At 36.4% G+C, this 18,971-nt stretch overlaps 1 protein-coding gene across 1 annotated transcript in view; it reads right to left on the bottom strand.

The window, feature by feature from the left end:
- Positions 1–874: 874 nt before the first annotated feature.
- Positions 875–18,971, bottom strand: part of LOC126875182 (GDP-D-glucose phosphorylase 1-like) — a 40,357-nt gene continuing 22,260 nt past the window's right edge. The window contains 2 exon segments of the mRNA XM_050637938.1: positions 875–1,602; positions 7,245–7,560. Of these exon segments, the coding sequence (XP_050493895.1) occupies positions 1,484–1,602; positions 7,245–7,560 (435 nt within the window). The 3' untranslated portion in view covers positions 875–1,483.

Genomic DNA, 18,971 nt, shown 5'->3' with positions numbered 1-18,971 from the left:
CTCGAGCGAACATCAAAGGTAATAGATAATTTACAAGACTATAAGACCACGATCTATAAAATAGGCGACGAGATAAAAACTCTTAGTTTCGAACATAGAATAAAAAATATACAGTATTGGGTGCTAACCACGCTCCAGATATTAGGGTACATAGCATCAGGCATGCTAGATATATACGGATAAAACAAGATAGGAGTATTCAAATGTATACCGAATAGTTTATGTATCAATTTATTTTGCTGCAGAAATGAAACCGTAATCAACAGCCATAATGGGACATCCCCACCAGCACCAAGCTCCCCGGTCGCAACATCCGACGTCTATATCCCGACCAACTCATACCACCTCGAAGAAGAACAGGAATCAGCTGTGATTTTCAAGCCACGCCGAGTCCGATTCCACGAAAGTCTTCTGAAGAAAACTTGAGGGACCAAGTTCAATCTAAGAAGGGGGGAATGTCACAGATGAAATCCGACTAAACAAAACGATAGGATAGCGAAATTCCAAGCGCCTTAGCATGAGTGACTACCGGGGTAGCATCCGGTCACTCTACCCGTTCTCAGAAATATATGATCGAAGCCTTTTCCCACTCCCACGAATAAAAGAATTTAAATACTCCCCCTAAAATCATCCAAGTCAGTCTTGAACAGTCACGCCTAGAGCTCGGAAGTGTATTGTAAACCAGAAAAAAATAAAGTTCCTTTTTTTCTTAAGTTTCTTTCTATTTTACGTGACAACCACCATGGCATTCAACGTGTTAATATAAACATACATTTTATTATTGTTTTTTACAGTCTACAGCATATTACTTAATTTGTTATATTATTTGTTATTAAATAGGTTTTGGAGTTTGATATTTATTGATTCACACAGATTCAGCTTTTACGTTCTGTATTTCACCACCATGTACAGCCATATAAACACACCAGATACACTCAGATGATTAACACGTGGCGGACGCCAAAACAAAAGAGCGTCGTTAGAAGTCGTACCAACTTTGTATGTAGGAACTAGTAATCACACCAACCTAATATTTTCTTCAACATTATTATAGTAATAGTTGTTTATACTAATGAAAAAATGTACACAGTAAAGTTGTAATATTACATCAATTTTGTTTTAATTTGCCTATACCAGAACACGAGTGGTCTGAATTGACACCGTGCGAATCGCGGTTGCTACGTTCAATAGGAATGTTATGTTACTATGCCAGAGATCACGAATGTACATCCATATACATGTATATGTATATGTATATGAATGTGCATCTCTCAAACGGCGAAATTGGATTTGGAAACAATTTCTTTTTGCTAATTTAAAGATAACCGAATATAGTTCGCAAATATAAAATGGTTTAAGCATAATGTTACTGGGGACACTATTTTAGCTCCGCGTTGTTTTCTCCATTTCCAAATTTATATGCTTTTGCTTAGTTATAGATTTCGAAAGTATTACACTGTCTGTTTTTGTACTGCAGCTGCATTTATTGGGACTCTACTAACGCTTTAATTTCAGCAGCGACGGAAGAGAAAGTTTCTTCAGTTGCCTCTCGCAAAGCGCGTGTTACATATTCCTCCGTAACGTTCTCGTATGCCTCTTTGGCTGTAACATACATAAAGAGAAATGATAATTATTTATCCTGGTTTAAAGTTACAAAGAGATATTCCAATTAATAACCAATATTCAATTAATAAACATGTCTAATCATCCATTTGCACATTAATAACAAAAGCGTCAAAAATAAACAAATACGGCGCTTTATTTTTTCATGCGATAATTATGTAATTAATGATACAGACAGTTTGCTATTTCATCATACTGAATATTAAAAAAGTTAAACAATACTTTTACAGATAATTACAAACCTTCGTATTTCTAATGGGGATAAAATGTATCGATATCATCATACGTTATAACCCAATTATTCTCTCAAAAACTAGTATAAAAGTTCCATCGTAATCTACAGAACGTTTACGTTTCAAAGAAAAATGTAAAGTAAGTGATTATTGTCTGACTGTTTATTAACGCACATTAGAACCATAAATGTGGCGAATCAAATTTTTCAGCAATCAAATAACAGCAAATTATTCTTCCACTTGTGAAATATACCGCTGTGCAGTAATAACTAACTATAACTACTACATTCACTTACTATGTAAATTAAGAACTAATATTACAACAAATATTAATAATATTTTTGACATTGATCTTGACAGTGATCTGTTGATTTCGTGATTTCCTGTTCTTCCACGTGACAACGGCAGCAATACCACGAGCAAAAGTCTTAACATCAGAAGAAGAAGCAAAAATTGCAGCATATCACGATGTTGACTTAACTATCGGAGAGATCTCTACAAAAATTAATAAGTCCACTGCATCTATTTACAATTCCCTGGAAATGCCGAAGAAGTACGGTAAAAACCACTATACTGGTGACAATACTAAATTAACAAAAGAAGATCGTTTACGAATATTCAAAGAAATTGTTATTGGGAATTTTGGACTTTCCGGTGATCGCACAACGTGCCTAAAAAATATTGTGGCAAAATAGAAGATTAAAGTAGACCAAAAAATCATTGAAACCACCTATTGAGCAGGAGCATAAGGAGAGTAAGAATGGAATTCGTTCAAAATCACATGTCATAGCGTGAGAAGTGAAAAGATATTACATTTTCTGATGAAAAAAAATTTAATTTAGTCAGTCCAGGCAGATTTAAACATTATTGACACTCTTTGGTTAAATTTCGGTGAAGGAAGTTCGATGGTGTGGATTACATTCAGTTATTTCTAAAAAGCACCAATTTGTATGATCTCTATAAGAATAAATTCAGAACAATACATAGAGTTATTAGATGATTGTTTGATTACGATCCTTTAAGAAAGTCACGAAGAAAATGTTATCTTTCAACATTCGACAAAAGGATTGGAGACTAAAGTGGTATTCACGCTGCCCGGACTTCGAAAAGCTTAGTCGGAATGCTATCAAGAGCCGTATATAAGAGAGGCAAACAATATAATAATGTTACTATACTACAATATTTAAAAAATTAATTTGTAATATGGACTATCGAATATTGGAAATGATTAAGCGTACTAGTGGAAGTACATGTCATTAATATCATAATTTTTATGTTCTTTGTAATGATTTGGTACATTGTACTTTACGCATTACGTATTGCATATGCGTTATTTTGTTTTTATTCTTTTTGTCCTGGTTTGCGGTATATAATAGGTAAGAAAATGACAGCGTAGGACAATGATTGTAGCGCTTTTCCGATGATTTCATATGTAGTTCCTTAATATTTTCATTAAAAAACGACACTACAAAAAATGTTTCCTACATCTGGCTCATCTCCCGAAATCACTTGAATTTCGTGAAAGTAATTCTCATATCATCGCAGATCGAGAAAATATTTACGTGGCCTGTTTTAGGTGAAGCATCTTGTATATTGTGAATTACATCAGAAATATTGTTTAACAACCGTTTAAGCCTAGCTCGTTTTCAGAAAGTCTGGTGAGTGGCTAAAATAAAACCGCTTTTGAAGAAGAATAAGGATCAATCGGACCCAGTTAGTTATAGGTCCGTATCACTTTTTCCTAATATTAGCAAAATTTTTGAAAAAATCGTAAACAGAAATGTTATCAATTTTTGTCATAATAATGGTCTTATGTCAAACAAATAGTGAGAATTTCGCAACCACCACTCCTAAGAGGTCACCACCACTTCTAAGAAAACTCTACATTTGGTCTAACATAACTGAAAATAACACCCAGCCTCGAGTTTAGCTCCGATCATACACCCATAATAATTACATACAGAAACAAACCAATACTTTACAACAATCCAGAGACACTACGCAACAAAACCACCAAATGGCAAACTTTTAAAGAAATAATCGAGAGCAAAACCAACTGCAACATCCCATTGAAAACACCCGAACACATCGAACAGGCAGTAATAGCACTCACAGAAACTATCCAAGAAGCAGCATGGACGACTACTATATCTGAACCAACCAACAGACAAACGAAAATAATTCCACCAGACATACTTGAACAATTTAGAGAAAAAAGAAAAGCAAAAGCAAAATGGCAAAAACATAGAACACGAGAAAACAAAATACACCGAGACAGACTTGCAAAGGAAATAAAAAAACAAAATAAAAGTGCACAACAATAACGAATTCACAAAATTCATAGAGTCACTCTCTGCACACGAGAACTACAACTACTCCCTGTGGGAAGTCACGAAAAAAATAAAGAAACCAACAAAACTAGTCCCACTAATCAGAAAAGCAGACAACACATGGGCAAAAAGCAGCGAAGATCAAGCTGAAGAATTTCCCAACCACCTTTACAACACATTTACACCACATAATATCAACAACAGCAACCATAATAGTCATACGGACGAGGATGCGCAAACCACTAGTACCTCAACTGACAAACACTACACCATACCCAAAACAATAGCACAAAAAATTAGAAACATAATCGAGAAAACAAAAAATAATAAAGCACCAGGAATCGACCTAATCAATGGCAAAATCTTGAAAAACCGTCCGCCAAAAGCGATAAGACAAATTACAATAATAGTTAACGTAATACTAAGAACTTGTGTGCTTTCCTAAAATTTGGAAACTGGCACAGATCATAGTGTTTCCTAAACCAGGCAAAGACCCACATCAAACTACATCATACAGACCAATATCACTACTTCCTGTGTTTTCTAAAATACTAGAGAAAATAATATACGATCGCATAAAACCAATAATAGAGAAGGAAAAATTAATACCGGATCACCAATTCGGATTCAGAAACAAATACTTCACTATAGAGCAAATGCACAGACTGGTCAACGAAATAATACTAGCACTAGAAAACAAGAAATACTGTACAGCCGTCTTTATGGACATAGAGAAAGCATTCGACAAAATAAACCACAATAGCCTTCTACAAACAATCAGGAAACAATTCCCGGAGCAAATATACCAATTAATAAAATCTTACTTAAGTAGCAGAACCTTCGTAATAAAAATCAAGGACTCTGAAGTACTCCGAAGTCAAAGACATCAAGGCAGGGGTTCCGCGAGGAAGCGTTTTAGGACCAATACTATACACGCTATACACGGCCAACATATCAACAACTACCAATAGCAAAATACTGACATTCGCGGACGACACAGCCGTACTAGTCAGGCACACTAACCCAGAAACAGCAGTCAAATTACTACAAGAACATATCACAAAAATAGAAAAGTGGTTGCAAGTTAAACAAATTAAAGTAAACCCCGAAAAATGCAACCACGTTACATTCACACTGCGAAAACAGATACCACCAAACATTATACTGAACGGCACGCACATAATACAAACAAGGCAAGTCAAATTGCTAGGACTCCACCTAGAAACACAACTCGAATGAAAACAGCATACTAAATCAATAACAGACAGAATACAGACAACAAGGACACAAATGCATTGGCTAACAAGTCGAAAATCGAAATTAAGCATGGAAAATAAATTAAAAATATACAAAACGATCATAAAACCAATCTGGACGTACGGAATACCACTATGGGGAGACAGCAGCAATGAGCCATATAAACAAAATAGAGACAGTACAAGCTAAAATTCTTAGAACAATAGTAAACACCCCATTGTACCTTAGAAACGAGGATATATAGAAGGACCTGGGAATACCAACGGTCATAGAGGAAATTAGCAGACACGCAGGAAAATATAAAGAAAGAATAGGAACACACCCAAACCGGCTAGCTGTGGAAACAATCAACGCCTCAAACATGGATAGAAGACTGAAAAGGAAACACCCAACAGACCTCACAAAGGACACAACCTAACCAACACGAAATGGTATCCCACCTGGGGCAGTCACCCACATGATAATCTAACAGCTAAAAAACTCTACCAAATGTCCAAACTGGACAAATTGTGAATGTAAACAATTAAATAAAAAAAAAAGAAAAGAAAAAAAATTTGGGATTTTTAGTTTTCTCAAGCACTGAAGCTGAGATGTAGTTGTTGTCCGTGATACTTGTAGCGTTGGCTGTAGATGTCGCTGCTGAGGTACTGCTATTTTTCTTCTAATTTAGATGCGTGGAAGAAAGGTAGGACACGGGCGCCGGGGTTCGAACCCGAGTCCCGAACATTCGTGACCTAAGGCGCTAACCACTGCCCCACCGTGGTCCGGTTGTAGTTACTGTCGAGTGACGGTATTTGTTGTCGAGTTCCGCCACAAAGCCATAGGTAAAAGACTGCGACGAAGTCAGACCATAAACAGTAGACAGGCGACGTTGGCTTCGGGATTTTTAGTTATTGGGTAACACAGCTAGCGTGCGGATCTGGACCAACTCAAATTGTATTCTTGCTTATAATTACACTTCTGCATTAAAATATATTTTCTATCTCACAATTCATCCACGAGTTTCTCTGTTTATACATCAAATAACCTCAACAATAATAAACATTTTTTACAGCCCATCGATACTAACGCGCAATACGCTGCCATGGACACATACAGCTATGGATTGAGTTCATTGTACCGATCATTTTTTGCGAATATCACGGAAACTAAGCGAGACCGTCGATTACGTATTTAGGAAAAATCGGTGGTGAAGTAGCTTTTTTGCAGTTTGACAATTCAGTCTTTTCTTTGAGGTATATTATAATTTACGACCGACCTATTTCAATATTGCCACGTGAATGTTTCAAGTGAAATTTCCGTAGGAAATGAATTTCTACCACATTTTTGAGATTTTCTACAACTGTGGAACATCAGCGTGTGAGCAGCACATTTCCTCTGACAGCGGTCTCCTGTAATGGTTGCAGATCCTGCAACTGGATCCGCATACAGGTAGCTGTGGTCACAACGGAATAACTATAGCGCGTTGTTTGAACGTACCTCAACTTTGTGCTTATGAAAACCGTACCTGGTAAGGCTTCGCGCCAGGTACAGATACGTGAAGAAAATAATAATGTATTTGCTATCGTAATCTAAAATCTCCGAAAAGTTTTCTATCTTATTCGGGATACCATTTTGTTAATTTATTTTCATCTCGACACAAGTTATAGATTAACTTAGGTATCATTTTTAAAAAATTATAGATTGTGGCTACTAAGTATAAAATATAATATGAATGAACAATAATTTTTTATGAATATACTAGGAAACTGATAAGAATATGATTAGGAATATATACGTATATATAGTAACAATTACTCACATTTCATTGACAAGTGTCCAAAAAGTTCGCAAGCTGCCAGATTAAACGCATGAATATCTTTTGCACCTTGAGTAGATTTTCTGGCCCAAATATAAATTCTTACGTCTCTGTACTCCTCTTTATTTTCTTTAATATTTGATTTACCTCTCGTAATATATATATTGTGTGCTATTTGTTTATTTTGCAAATAGTCTATTATCAAAAATGCCCAATTAACAAAGTCATCCATATTCTGGACATTGGAATACTTTATACAAAATCCTTTTGCTGGGTAGTTTCTTAATATTTGTATAGGCCCTGCATGTTCTTCAAGATCCTGAAAAATAGTACTAGTGTAGATAATAATGTTATACAATAACAAATATCAGTGTTAACGAAGCTATATTTAAAAAAAAAATTACAAAAGTTGCAATAAGTAAGCAAAGAATTTAGCCTTTTATCCATCAGTAACATATAATAATTGTTATTTAGATTTTCCGGCATCTATTTGAAGAAGGTTTAATATCTGATGGACATTACAATTAGTTACACTAACACGTGACGTTATATATCAATAACGTAACGATATATCAATTGTTAATCATCTTCACCATTAAAATGTAATTAAGAAAAGTGAAAGATAAAATGATTGTTTTATATTGTTCTCGTTAATGATATTAATTAGATTAAGTTGCATTTTTTTGTTAATACTATCAACATATGTCAAGAAATATACTGGATGAGTAGTAAAAATGATTGTAGTAAGAAAGTTTAAAAGAAGATTGTAACGAAACAAATTATGAAATAGTATTGTTAAAATTATTACAATTGAAAATCAGTTTACTTTCTGAGAGATTTTCCTAATTACATGTTAGCATGTTTCTATACATCCAAAATAAATATTTGAGCAGATGACTATCTTCTTGTACACCATTTACAATAGGAGGTGCAGCTACAAATTTCTTTTACTTGGGATGATAAATTTGGTCCCACAAATAATTTTTATATCATTAATAACCATATATTTATTACATATTTTCTATTTTTCACAGAGAATGTTACAAATAACGAGTCAGAAGCTTTTAAACAATTTGTACATTTTTAGCTCAGCATTTGTACATTTTAGACTCAGCTCCCTTATCGCGATAGTCAAACAAACGTAGTAAAGCTGTTGTCAAACTTTAACTAAAGTCTTATTTAAACCAAAGTCTTCCGTTGCTGAAGAATTATGATATTATTTCAACATCTCTTGTATTTTCTCTCCTGGTATAACCAGCAACCACGAAGAAGTCAGCCGATTTCCGTTTTCAAAATATTAGAACCAAACTTCCAGAATTTCAAGTCTACCAATAATATTTCAGCGACGCGGAAGACTGGCGAAAGTAACAATTTGACTTTAAATTACGCAAAAGCTATTACATTTGCAACAAAAACTTTCATACCACAAACTTACATAGCTACATGACATTATCGAGTGACAGCAATTTCGCTTTATGAGAAATAATATCCAAGCTATTAACCCCTTAACCTACGATTTACGTTCGAGAATTTTGGACCGAAAACGTAAACAAGCTATTACATATTACATTATATATTATATTTGGCCCGATCATCATACATCATACCACTGCCCGTTTACATTTGACCCGATTATCGTACTACGGGCTATGCCCGCAGTTGTAGGTTAAGGGGTTAATAAAAAGATAGAAATCGAAGAGAATGTTACAATCGTCCTATACCCCGCGGCGTACGTTTTATTTGCTTTGCTGAAATTATACGAATTATTGTATACAAGGCAATAATACTCCTTATTTTCTTCATGATTACGTTATTCATTTGTATTCTTCCTCTTGATGTTTTTGATGCGAAGTCTCAAATAACTGGCGATCAGTCAGGTTGCAACTGATCGCTTGATATCACAAACCGTGAACGATATTAACGCTCAAGGTGGAGGTAAATTAAAGATACCGAGTAGTAGTACGTTTAGTTGATTTATTTGCACTCTGTACATGAAGAGAAGCTAGCAAGTTAAGATGCAGAGTAATGTTGTGTTTAGTTGATTTATTTCCAGTGTTTAGTATACACGGAAAGAGTCACTAGCAAGTTAAGATGTTGACCGATTGAAGATTGGAAAATTATCATCCTTCGGTGATGATGGTGCTGTCGCCGAGGAAAATTAGTGATAGTTGTATCTAACGCACGGAACCAGCGGATTCGTTGATGGTCCAGATCGCAAAGAGTTAATAGCCACGCATCCATAAGCCAACACAGTTCACATTGTGATGAACTTTCTGGCCTATACCTTCCCCCCTTCAAACTGCTCGCGAATCCGTGAGTGTTCGGACGCGTACACTTGCTGTCGCAATCGAACGACAAAGACTAACCTGCGTCACGTACATGCTCATGCTTGACCAATCTTCATAGTTCAGCTTTCATAGTTATTGTTGAGAATTGCGGATCGTAATCGCCGAAATAAATATGTAGTAACGTTTACATTACACGTAGAGATGATAATAAAATAATTTTGTATTTATTTAATGTGTGATTCACAAGATATTTATAGATAACCATTGCACACGTTTCAGTACTCTTCTAGTCTCACTCTTTACTATGCGTACGAAACAGTGACATTCGTCTGTTCTACGCTGCGCACGCATATACTCACACATATACTCATACACATACTTATATCATACTCATATACATATGTCGGAGATGAAAGAACACCGGAGCCTTTGGAATTTTGGATAATCCCGCAACATTGTAACCTAGAGTCTACTATAGCTGTAATTGAACAATTGTAGTTATTCAATCCGATTGTAATTGTTCGAGAGTTGTGATAGTGAGCTTGGGCTCGAGGCGACAGTCAGTCGCCGAACGTAGCCGCGGTCACGGGATGAACGCTTTGCCTAGCAAAGGTATGGAGTAATTCTATAGCTCTCCTTAAAGGAAATATTCGTGGCGACACGCGACAGCAAACATTCCAACGGTTTCTGTCCCGTGGCTCGCCACACGCAGACCCTATTCTTCGAGTAAGATGATTGCCACATGTCGATGCGTCTCCGCAGTACATGTTCGGCTAGCCCGAGGGCCCGTTATAAATCTTAAGGTTTAGTTAACTAAAGTCCTTCAAACAGACAAACAGTCTTTGTCCCAACTACGGGAAGATAGGGGAGACATATTTTTCAACGAGCGGCGTCTCCCACTAGCAACTTTCCCTCGAAGGCGGCTAGCATCTTTTTCTAACCACCGATATGGAGATTGACCAATTAGCAGCAACGTCAATTTCCCTTACATTCTGAACGAAGGCTTTTCTCGACGAATCCGATGATCTCGTGTCCTTAGACACACCCCATTATAGCTTTCCTCTGTGGCATCATCGGGACAGGAAAGGCATTCTCGTTCGCGATCTCACTGATGAAAGGAGTAACCCTTTACGACCAGTGAATATCACGCATCCGACTTAGATTTTGTGAGTACGTTCATCTATCATCCCGTCGACAGCGGATTCGTTATTGAACCTAGGATCATTGTCATTATCTTCTCGAATATCTAATTACCACGGTTATTTGTCAAATTCTGTAATAATCGTATTTGCACTAGTCAATGTCTTCTCTGTTGCATAACGACAATGTGTAATCCAAATGAAGATTCGTTGCACGCCCCTAACCCTAATTCTAATGTAAACCCGACACATATATGTGAATCATTACTGCGCGGCTGATCCGGTGTAGCGCACAAAACTACATATTTCAATTCACCTCCTTAATTTTGTCCTACATATTCATTTCCTTTTAATTTGTTTTATTCACATAGATCGTAAATTCCCTCTTCAATTTTTATTGTAGAGCTTAAACGATAATTTTACCTTTTGAATAACTTATACTGTTTATAGACCAATCAACCCATTTTAAGAAGTAATCCGAATTGTACTTACACTTCTGTATTAAAATATATTTTCTATTTTACAATTTATCCACGCGTTCCTCTGTTCATACATCTAATAATCTCAACACTAAGTAAGTCTACTTCTACTAAATCTTTTATCGCAAATTTGTTTGACAATTTGTTTTTAACCACATCGATTTTCCTTTAATTTTTCCCCACATATCAATAAGTCATCTACGAATACAACTAAGTATACATCATTAATCTCATACTTTACATAGAGATAAGAATCACTCTCGCTTCTTTGAAATTCTAATTTTTTCATATAATCGTCGAAACAATCATACCAAGCTCTTGAACTTCCACACAATCCATATAATGCCTTTGATAACTTAGATACTTCCCCGCTTTTGTCGTCGTAACCCATAGATTGTTTTACAAGTATTTCCGACTTTACAGCTCCGTTTAGGAATGCTGTCTCTACATCCATTTGCATAATTATTGAACCATATTGACAGCAATAAAATAATAGTAATTTCAACGCCTGCATTTTTTTTACTGGAGAGTATAAATCTTCCAGTACTTATTTTTGTTGGAAGCCTCGAACAACTAGTCTCGCTCTCTGACGATTATCAGATTTATTCGTATATGTCCATTTCAAATATAATATTTTCTTGTGTTTTAGTTTCTCTACTAATTGTCAAGTTTTATCTTTAATTAAACAATTCATTTCTCGATCCATTGCTTCTTTCTGTGAATCGCTGCCATCTCACTTAAAGTCTCTTCATGGATTTTAGGACTATCTGCGCTAACTACATTCACGTAAATGAGATATGAGCTCGTTTGGCCGTATCTTTGAGGTTTCTTTCTTTCCCGTTCTGACTGTCTCAAATCATTTCCTTTATCATCAAGTTTCCCTTCTGATTTGTTACTTAAGTTCCTGTCCTTTTTTGTTTCAACTTTTTCCGCAGAGGTCTCCGTCCGCGTGTTACCCTCGCTCCGAACCGAACCGAAAACCCAACTTTATTTATATAATCAAGAAACAATTATAAACTTCACTTTTTGATTTCAATGTATAGATCTATGCGCCTTTACTGTAGTGGCCTATAAATGTCAAAAAATATTTTGATCCATCATATCCGGTATTAGTGTGAGACCCATTTAATCCTTTCGCCACTGGAGGTTTCTCCGGCGAGGCGCTCCCGCTGAACGAGCCGCCGTGCCAAAACTGTTGAAATGTTATTGTTATTTCCTTGTATATAATAACTTAAAAGTTGGTGAATTAATTCCAGGTGAAATTTTGCCATTGATATTTGTTTGTCAGTTTTTAATTCATATAAACAATAAGAGTTCCAAACACACATATCTATTAAATGATAAAAATATTTTTATACAACTTCATACTTTTTCGCTCTGAATGAATGGTGTTGATAACCATGTCCGTTTTGTCCACAGTTCCCATCAACCGACTATAATCGACAATACGCTCTGCTTTTTTAATCATTTCTTGCGTGCGATAATGACGTTTCGTGTGAACAAATTTTTCATTGTGGAAAGAACGCAACATATACACTTTCCTCTTGTCACACCATTTCATTGCTAATAAAAGACTTGAGGAGCGGAAACTCGCTTCACCCATTTTTAATTTTTTCTGGGTAATTGGGGTGCCCTTTCGCCTTTCCTTTACAGTTCTATAGGTTCCATTTTTATATAAAAAGATAAAAAGTGCTGGGCTTATGTACCAATTATCCAGATACAATGTATGGGCTTTGCCTAAATAAGGTTTCAATAGTTACACGACTATAGTCTTTGATTCGCAGATAATTTCATTTTCGCTGCTTACAGTACTCAATGATCCACTATAAATAATAAGACCCTGTACATACCCAGATTGGGTATCACATAAAATAAAAAATTTTATCCCAAATCTGTTTTTTTTTTTTAGAGGGAATGTATTGTTTAAACGATAACCTTCCTGTACAAAGGAGTAAATCCTCATCAAGGTACAAGTTTTCGAAAGGGTAAAATGCCTTCTGAAAACTTTGTCTGGGCGTATCGCAAATTTGCCGTATTTTATTGCTGTATTCATAACTCCTCCAAAAATTTTGCTCTTGAACAATTCATCGTTAGACCAATATTCACAATATGACACTTTTTTATTTCGTGGCATTAATAATTTGATGGCGAGAAAGCAACAAATTTCTGGAAGAGAAGTGTTTCGGGAATTTATCGCATTAGCATCTTGATCAATTCTGCTCCGATAATCGTTTGTCGTGTCAACAATGAAATTTATAAAATTTTCAGAAGAGAACAATTGAAAAAAATCTAAAACTGGTGCCGAATAACTAATTGATATTTTTATTCCCGAATGCTCACAATTAAATTTATGAATATTTGGCCGGAATAATTCGTTAGTCCATGTAATTTCTCTGGTATCTTTTCCACATTCAGTTGAAGTGTTTGAGGTATTTCGTCCGCGAGAAAGAAATGAGGCAAAACAAAATACTAACGCTACATGTCCAGAGTAAGATACTTGATGTGTAATAACTTCAATCACTCGTCGTATGTACAGTACACGGCATTTTACAAAGAGCAATTATTTCGCCCATAGTACGTCAGTGACATTTTATGCAGAGCGACTGTAGTCGCCCGTAGCAGCGAAAGGGTTAAATCGGTATGTACCAATTCTAAAATTTCGTGTGCTTTACTGCGGTTATTTTGGAAAGGCAAAATGTGCATTTTATTCTGGATGCAGGTTCCACATTTCAATTCTATTCTGTTCACAATTTTCTGGCATTCCCTCAATTAAGTTTTTCTTACATGTCGTATTTAAATAATTAAAACTATTACATGTCCCAAGATTCTGTGAAATTTATCTTTTAGTGTCATCTTTTACATTTTTTGCATGAGACTCTTGCCTTTCAATATAACTATTTATTTTGTATAAACCATGTTCTTTGAATGCAATTCCTATCAAGTTATTGTATTTGTTATAAATTTTTGACGTATTTCTTACTGAAGTAATCTTATTTTCACCCATTACTCTAGCATAGCTAATTAAGTATTTGTCTATTTCTTCTAAGTAAAATACATTGGCTATTGTGATTTTAATTTTCATTTTGTTTACTACAAAGTCAAAAGTTTTCTAACTTTTGCTCCTTTTAAAATTCGTCCGTCTCCAATTTCCACATTTTTTATTCTGCTACGGCTGATATGCACGTCCTTGTCACTTCGCTCTACTACTGGTTCCATCTTTCCACGTGTTTGTGCAAATTCTCACTATGTAACCGTATTTTCCACAGCCACGGCACTTTATGTCCTATTTTTCAACGTTAAATACACTCGACCTTTTCTTGTCACTTTCAATCTGCCCTCGCGTTTCCCACATAGTAATTTTATTTTTTAGAAATTTACAAATGCGATCACTTTTTTCAATAAGTCGATTAAATCACCGATATATCTCAATGGGTCTGGTAGCGTTTTCCGCATGTAGTCTAGCTTTTCACGCTCACTTACATTTGCACCAGCACTTTTTAACTCGTTAATCGTTTTTTCAAACTCCGTGAAAAATGAATTTGAATCTTCAAAGCCTCTCAATTTCTTTCTGTCGAGTCTATTTCTTATGTAAATCTGCAATGCTGTTGTTTCCTTCAAATACATTTCATCAAATTTTCTCATTATTCTTAAAGCAGGGTCACCAACAAATTCCAATTGTTCATTTGTTATACTACAATAGATGGAGTTCATCGCTTTTAGGTTCAATAGGCTTGCGTATCTGTGTCCACTTTCTCTCGTATAGTCAGTTTATCACACTTTTTCCATTTTAAACACAATAACATCTTTTCTTCCATATCTTGTAATCACGTCCGTCGAATATTTGAAGTTTGATTTCATCCTCCTTTCACATCTTGATTCGTTTTGTATTTTCACCCCTTTTTCTCTTTTTTCACAAATAATTTTCTATAATACCCAGATTTCTTTTATTTGTTCTGCCAATAGCCTTTTTACCTTTTCAGGACTTATTTTCAAGCTTTTTAAATCAAGTTCTATGTATTCATTCCCGGTTACACGTAGTTCCATAACCTTAAATTCCGGCAACCAGGAACTTTTGTTACCATGTTGAGAATGGTGAATCTTAGTCGACGAAATAAATGTATAGGAACACACAAATTACACGTAGAAGTGATATTAAAATAGTTTGATATTTATTTAATATGTGATTTACAAGATATTCGTAGATACACATTGCACGCATCTCAGCATTCTTATTTGTCGTACCATCCTTTTTACCGCCATGCGTACGAAACAGTTGCATTCTTCTGTTTTACAAGACGCTGCGCACGCACATACCCCACACTACTCATACTCATATGTGTGTAACTGCGTCCAGAGTGTTATAACGGAGAGTCGATGAGGAATCTGGCTCTTTCTCTGTTTCTTCGTTACAATACGATTGACGATAATCTTCCGGTAGTGATGCAGTTGACTCTAGATCGTTTTTTCTGTTTTCTTCGTTGTTTGGTTTACTTGAGGTGGGACCTTTCCTTGGTTGGTGAATAGAAAATTTTGGGAGCAGCAAATCTCGGCTGCGTGTCCGATTCGTTAATACTTGAAACATTTATTTTCATGCGGTCACCTGATGGTTGGTTAGATGACTGAGTAAAAGTTCGTGGTCGTGGATCGGTAGTATTTCGTTTCGATACTGGCGTAGTGTTGTCAGCGGTTGGTAACACGGTTTACTTCTCGTAACCATTGTCCTCTGTCGACTAGTAGTCGTTGGGCGAGGTTCAGGTTCCTCAGATCGCTGGCTATTACCATCTGTGCTATTTCGTATCGTAAATTGAGCAAATATGTCTTAAGTGTTTCGCATTCTTCAATATCCATAGCTACGCGTCGTTCAGTTGGCGTGTGGTTTTCGTTTTGAACTGCTTAATTTAATTCATTGAGCTGTTGTCGGAACCTGGAGTTGAAAGATTATACGCTTTCTGCTGCTCCTTGTTTTAAATTTTTCAATTTGTTCCAGCGGTTAGTGCTGATACGTGTTGTCTTAAACATGATTATAAGTCTTCAAGCGAGTTGATCTTTAGATATCGTATGTTTCTTTTCCCGTCGTCGGGTATGCTTTCGATGAGTATAAGGTGTAACAATAGTTCTCCGTCACTTGCCTTGCACACTTTGTCATGGCTCTCACTTTGCCGATTGATAGGACAATCTTCCACAATTACGTCGTCTCGACCCTGTAGTGTCTCAGCAATACGTATGGCCTTTTCTGCTTGGACGCCTTGTTCTTCGTCGCAGTCGTTTCTTGGTCTGATTGTGACGTGACTTGTTTTACTTCCTAATCTTTGTAAAGCGTCTGATCCGTCAGTTTCGTCATCTGTTACGTTATCGATAGCGGTTTCTAAATGGGTGGTCATCTGTGACTGGTCGATTCCGGTGTCGTATTTCAGATCCATGGTTTTTGCAAGATTACTATTTCTTTAGCGCGGTTTCTATCGCTAGTTTCCTTAAATTATTTTATACTTTTAATGTTTTCATCGGTACTATTTCTAAAGCTTCTAAATTCGTGAGTTAGGCTTTGAAATTGTTCAATCAAAGTAGCAATTAGTTCGCGTTGCTTTTCGGTACTCTTGTTAGTTGGATTTATGTTGAGAGGTATGACACCTGCAGCAGAAGAAGAATCACTACCTTCAGAACGTATTTCGGCTCTACTGTTTCCATAGTGTGCCAAAACCAATTTGCCATTGTTCTTTGTTGATCCTTCTTTTGACCAAGGAGGTGACTGTGGTCCTTTGCTGTGGAATCCGTGAAGTTCCCGTTGAAGTTTCTTCTTGATGGGTTGAGTGAACCCTGGCAGGGATTGCCAATTTTGTCACGTAGGAAACACAAGAAATCACGAAATTAACAGGTCACCGGTGATCTCGCGTCGTAGTTCGAACATTTCGTAAGTAAGATAAAAAATTCGGATTTTAGAATGTGTGGACTGCGGATTCTGGGTAGGTTTATATCATAAGGTCCTGAGCTCTGTGGAAGGGCTGCCGCCGGGTGCAGATCAGAAGTGCCTATCCTACCACTGTCCTCTGCGCCTGGCACACTAGATGGTCGCTGCCTCTATGGCCGTGATTCTGCAGGACATTTAGGACACAGAACCATCCCATTACCATATTATGAGCCTGTGATTCATGCGTCTACCCCTGAGTTGCTCTGCTCGCTCGTGCCGGCTACTTGTTGACGATGGGAGTTTTCGCGTCTCCTGCTTGTATAGCCTCTGTTTTCCCTTCCTCTACCACTAGCCCGTGTTGATCCGCGCCAATAACCGTTACTGCCTCCCGCTTGGACGCCACTTTGACACTCTCACAAAATGCTCTGCTTTCCCACATTTGAAGCATCTTCCTTTTTTTGCAGCAAATGCGTTAGTTCTTCTTTCTCCATGATCAGATTTATTTTCCATTTCAGCTATTTCGATTTTATTTTTCACATACGCTACTGTTTGATCTTCTTTCTTCAAGACATTTACCAGATCTCCTATATAGTTATATGCTTCGGGTAAAATGCATGTAAATCAGCTTTCCTTTTCTTTCTACTTGTGCACCCGCATTTTTTCATACATTTACTAGCTTATCAAGCCTTATCTTTTCCACTCTATTTCTGCACACAATTTGTAGTGCTATAGATTCCTTCAAATACATCTCGTCTAACTTTTTCATTATTCCATATGCCGTTTGTTTCTCACTAATAAATTCTAGCTGCTTATTTAAGATTACGCTGTAAGACTTCAAGTCGTTTTTATCCCAATCTGCATTATCTGTATTAGTCTTTTCTCTAATTACGACAGTATCACATTTTTTAAGCTTCAGAAACATCGTAATTCTTTTCTTCTACATACTGTAGTCCTCTCTATCAAAAACTGGAATCGTGATTTCCTTTCTTTTCATATTGATTTTTTTTTTGTTTATTCTACTTGTTCGAAATCTTCCTATTGTTTTCTTACTTAACCTTTGGTGTCGTGATCTTTTCCATAAACGGCTCGAACTTTTCTTCACTTAATGAAATTCATTCACTGATTAAATCCCCCAAACAAACCAACCAGCAAAATCAACAGAACCATTAACCATGTATTAATTTTAGTTTTTCAGCATTGTATCATATTTGGATCTAGCCTTGAACACTTCTTCTCTACTCTTTGCGTGTTGCTCTTTTTAAGATATCGTTCTCGCAGGAGGTCTATAGCACTTACAAAAGCCCATCGCTCTTGCCCAACGGTTCTCGCTATCATTTGACGCTCCTACACTAGGAGAGATACATACTAGGGAGAGGATACATACACGTGTGTGTTCACTCTACGTTTCCTCACTCTCGCATGTACAATACCAATGTACTATATATTCAATAAGTAAGTGCAGCAAAGGCACATGAAGAATCTGCTCTAGAACTTTTATAAGACGAGATCATCGATAACAATGATGTTTATATGACAAGTATGCTCCATGTATATAAATGAAAGATTTGAGATATCTGCCATGAGATCCCTCGGAATACTCTAGCTGGAAAGCTTATCACTTTCTCCATTTCAGAACTAAATAATCTTTTCTTTACAATGAATCGAAGGCGATAAACAGTGAATTCCCGCTTATCGTTCTATTTACGTTCAGCGTATCGGTGGTCGGATTTGGGCCCCGCAGGAAACATAACCGAATCACGCTGGGCGACGAACGTGTTAAGAGTTGCGGGGCCAACTCCGTGGCGGGAGTAACTATGACTCTCTTAAGGTCGCACATGCTAACATCAGTATTGATACCAGTGACACTCAAAATCAACCTGGTTGATTAAGAGATCAAGAATTATGGTTGCTCGTGGCGC

Source organism: Bombus huntii, chromosome 17 (assembly GCF_024542735.1).
Source record: "Bombus huntii isolate Logan2020A chromosome 17, iyBomHunt1.1, whole genome shotgun sequence".
NCBI lineage: Eukaryota > Metazoa > Arthropoda > Insecta > Hymenoptera > Apidae > Bombus > Bombus huntii.
Note: the sequence above shows the minus strand (reverse complement) of the source record. Positions and strands in the feature narration are given on the sequence as shown.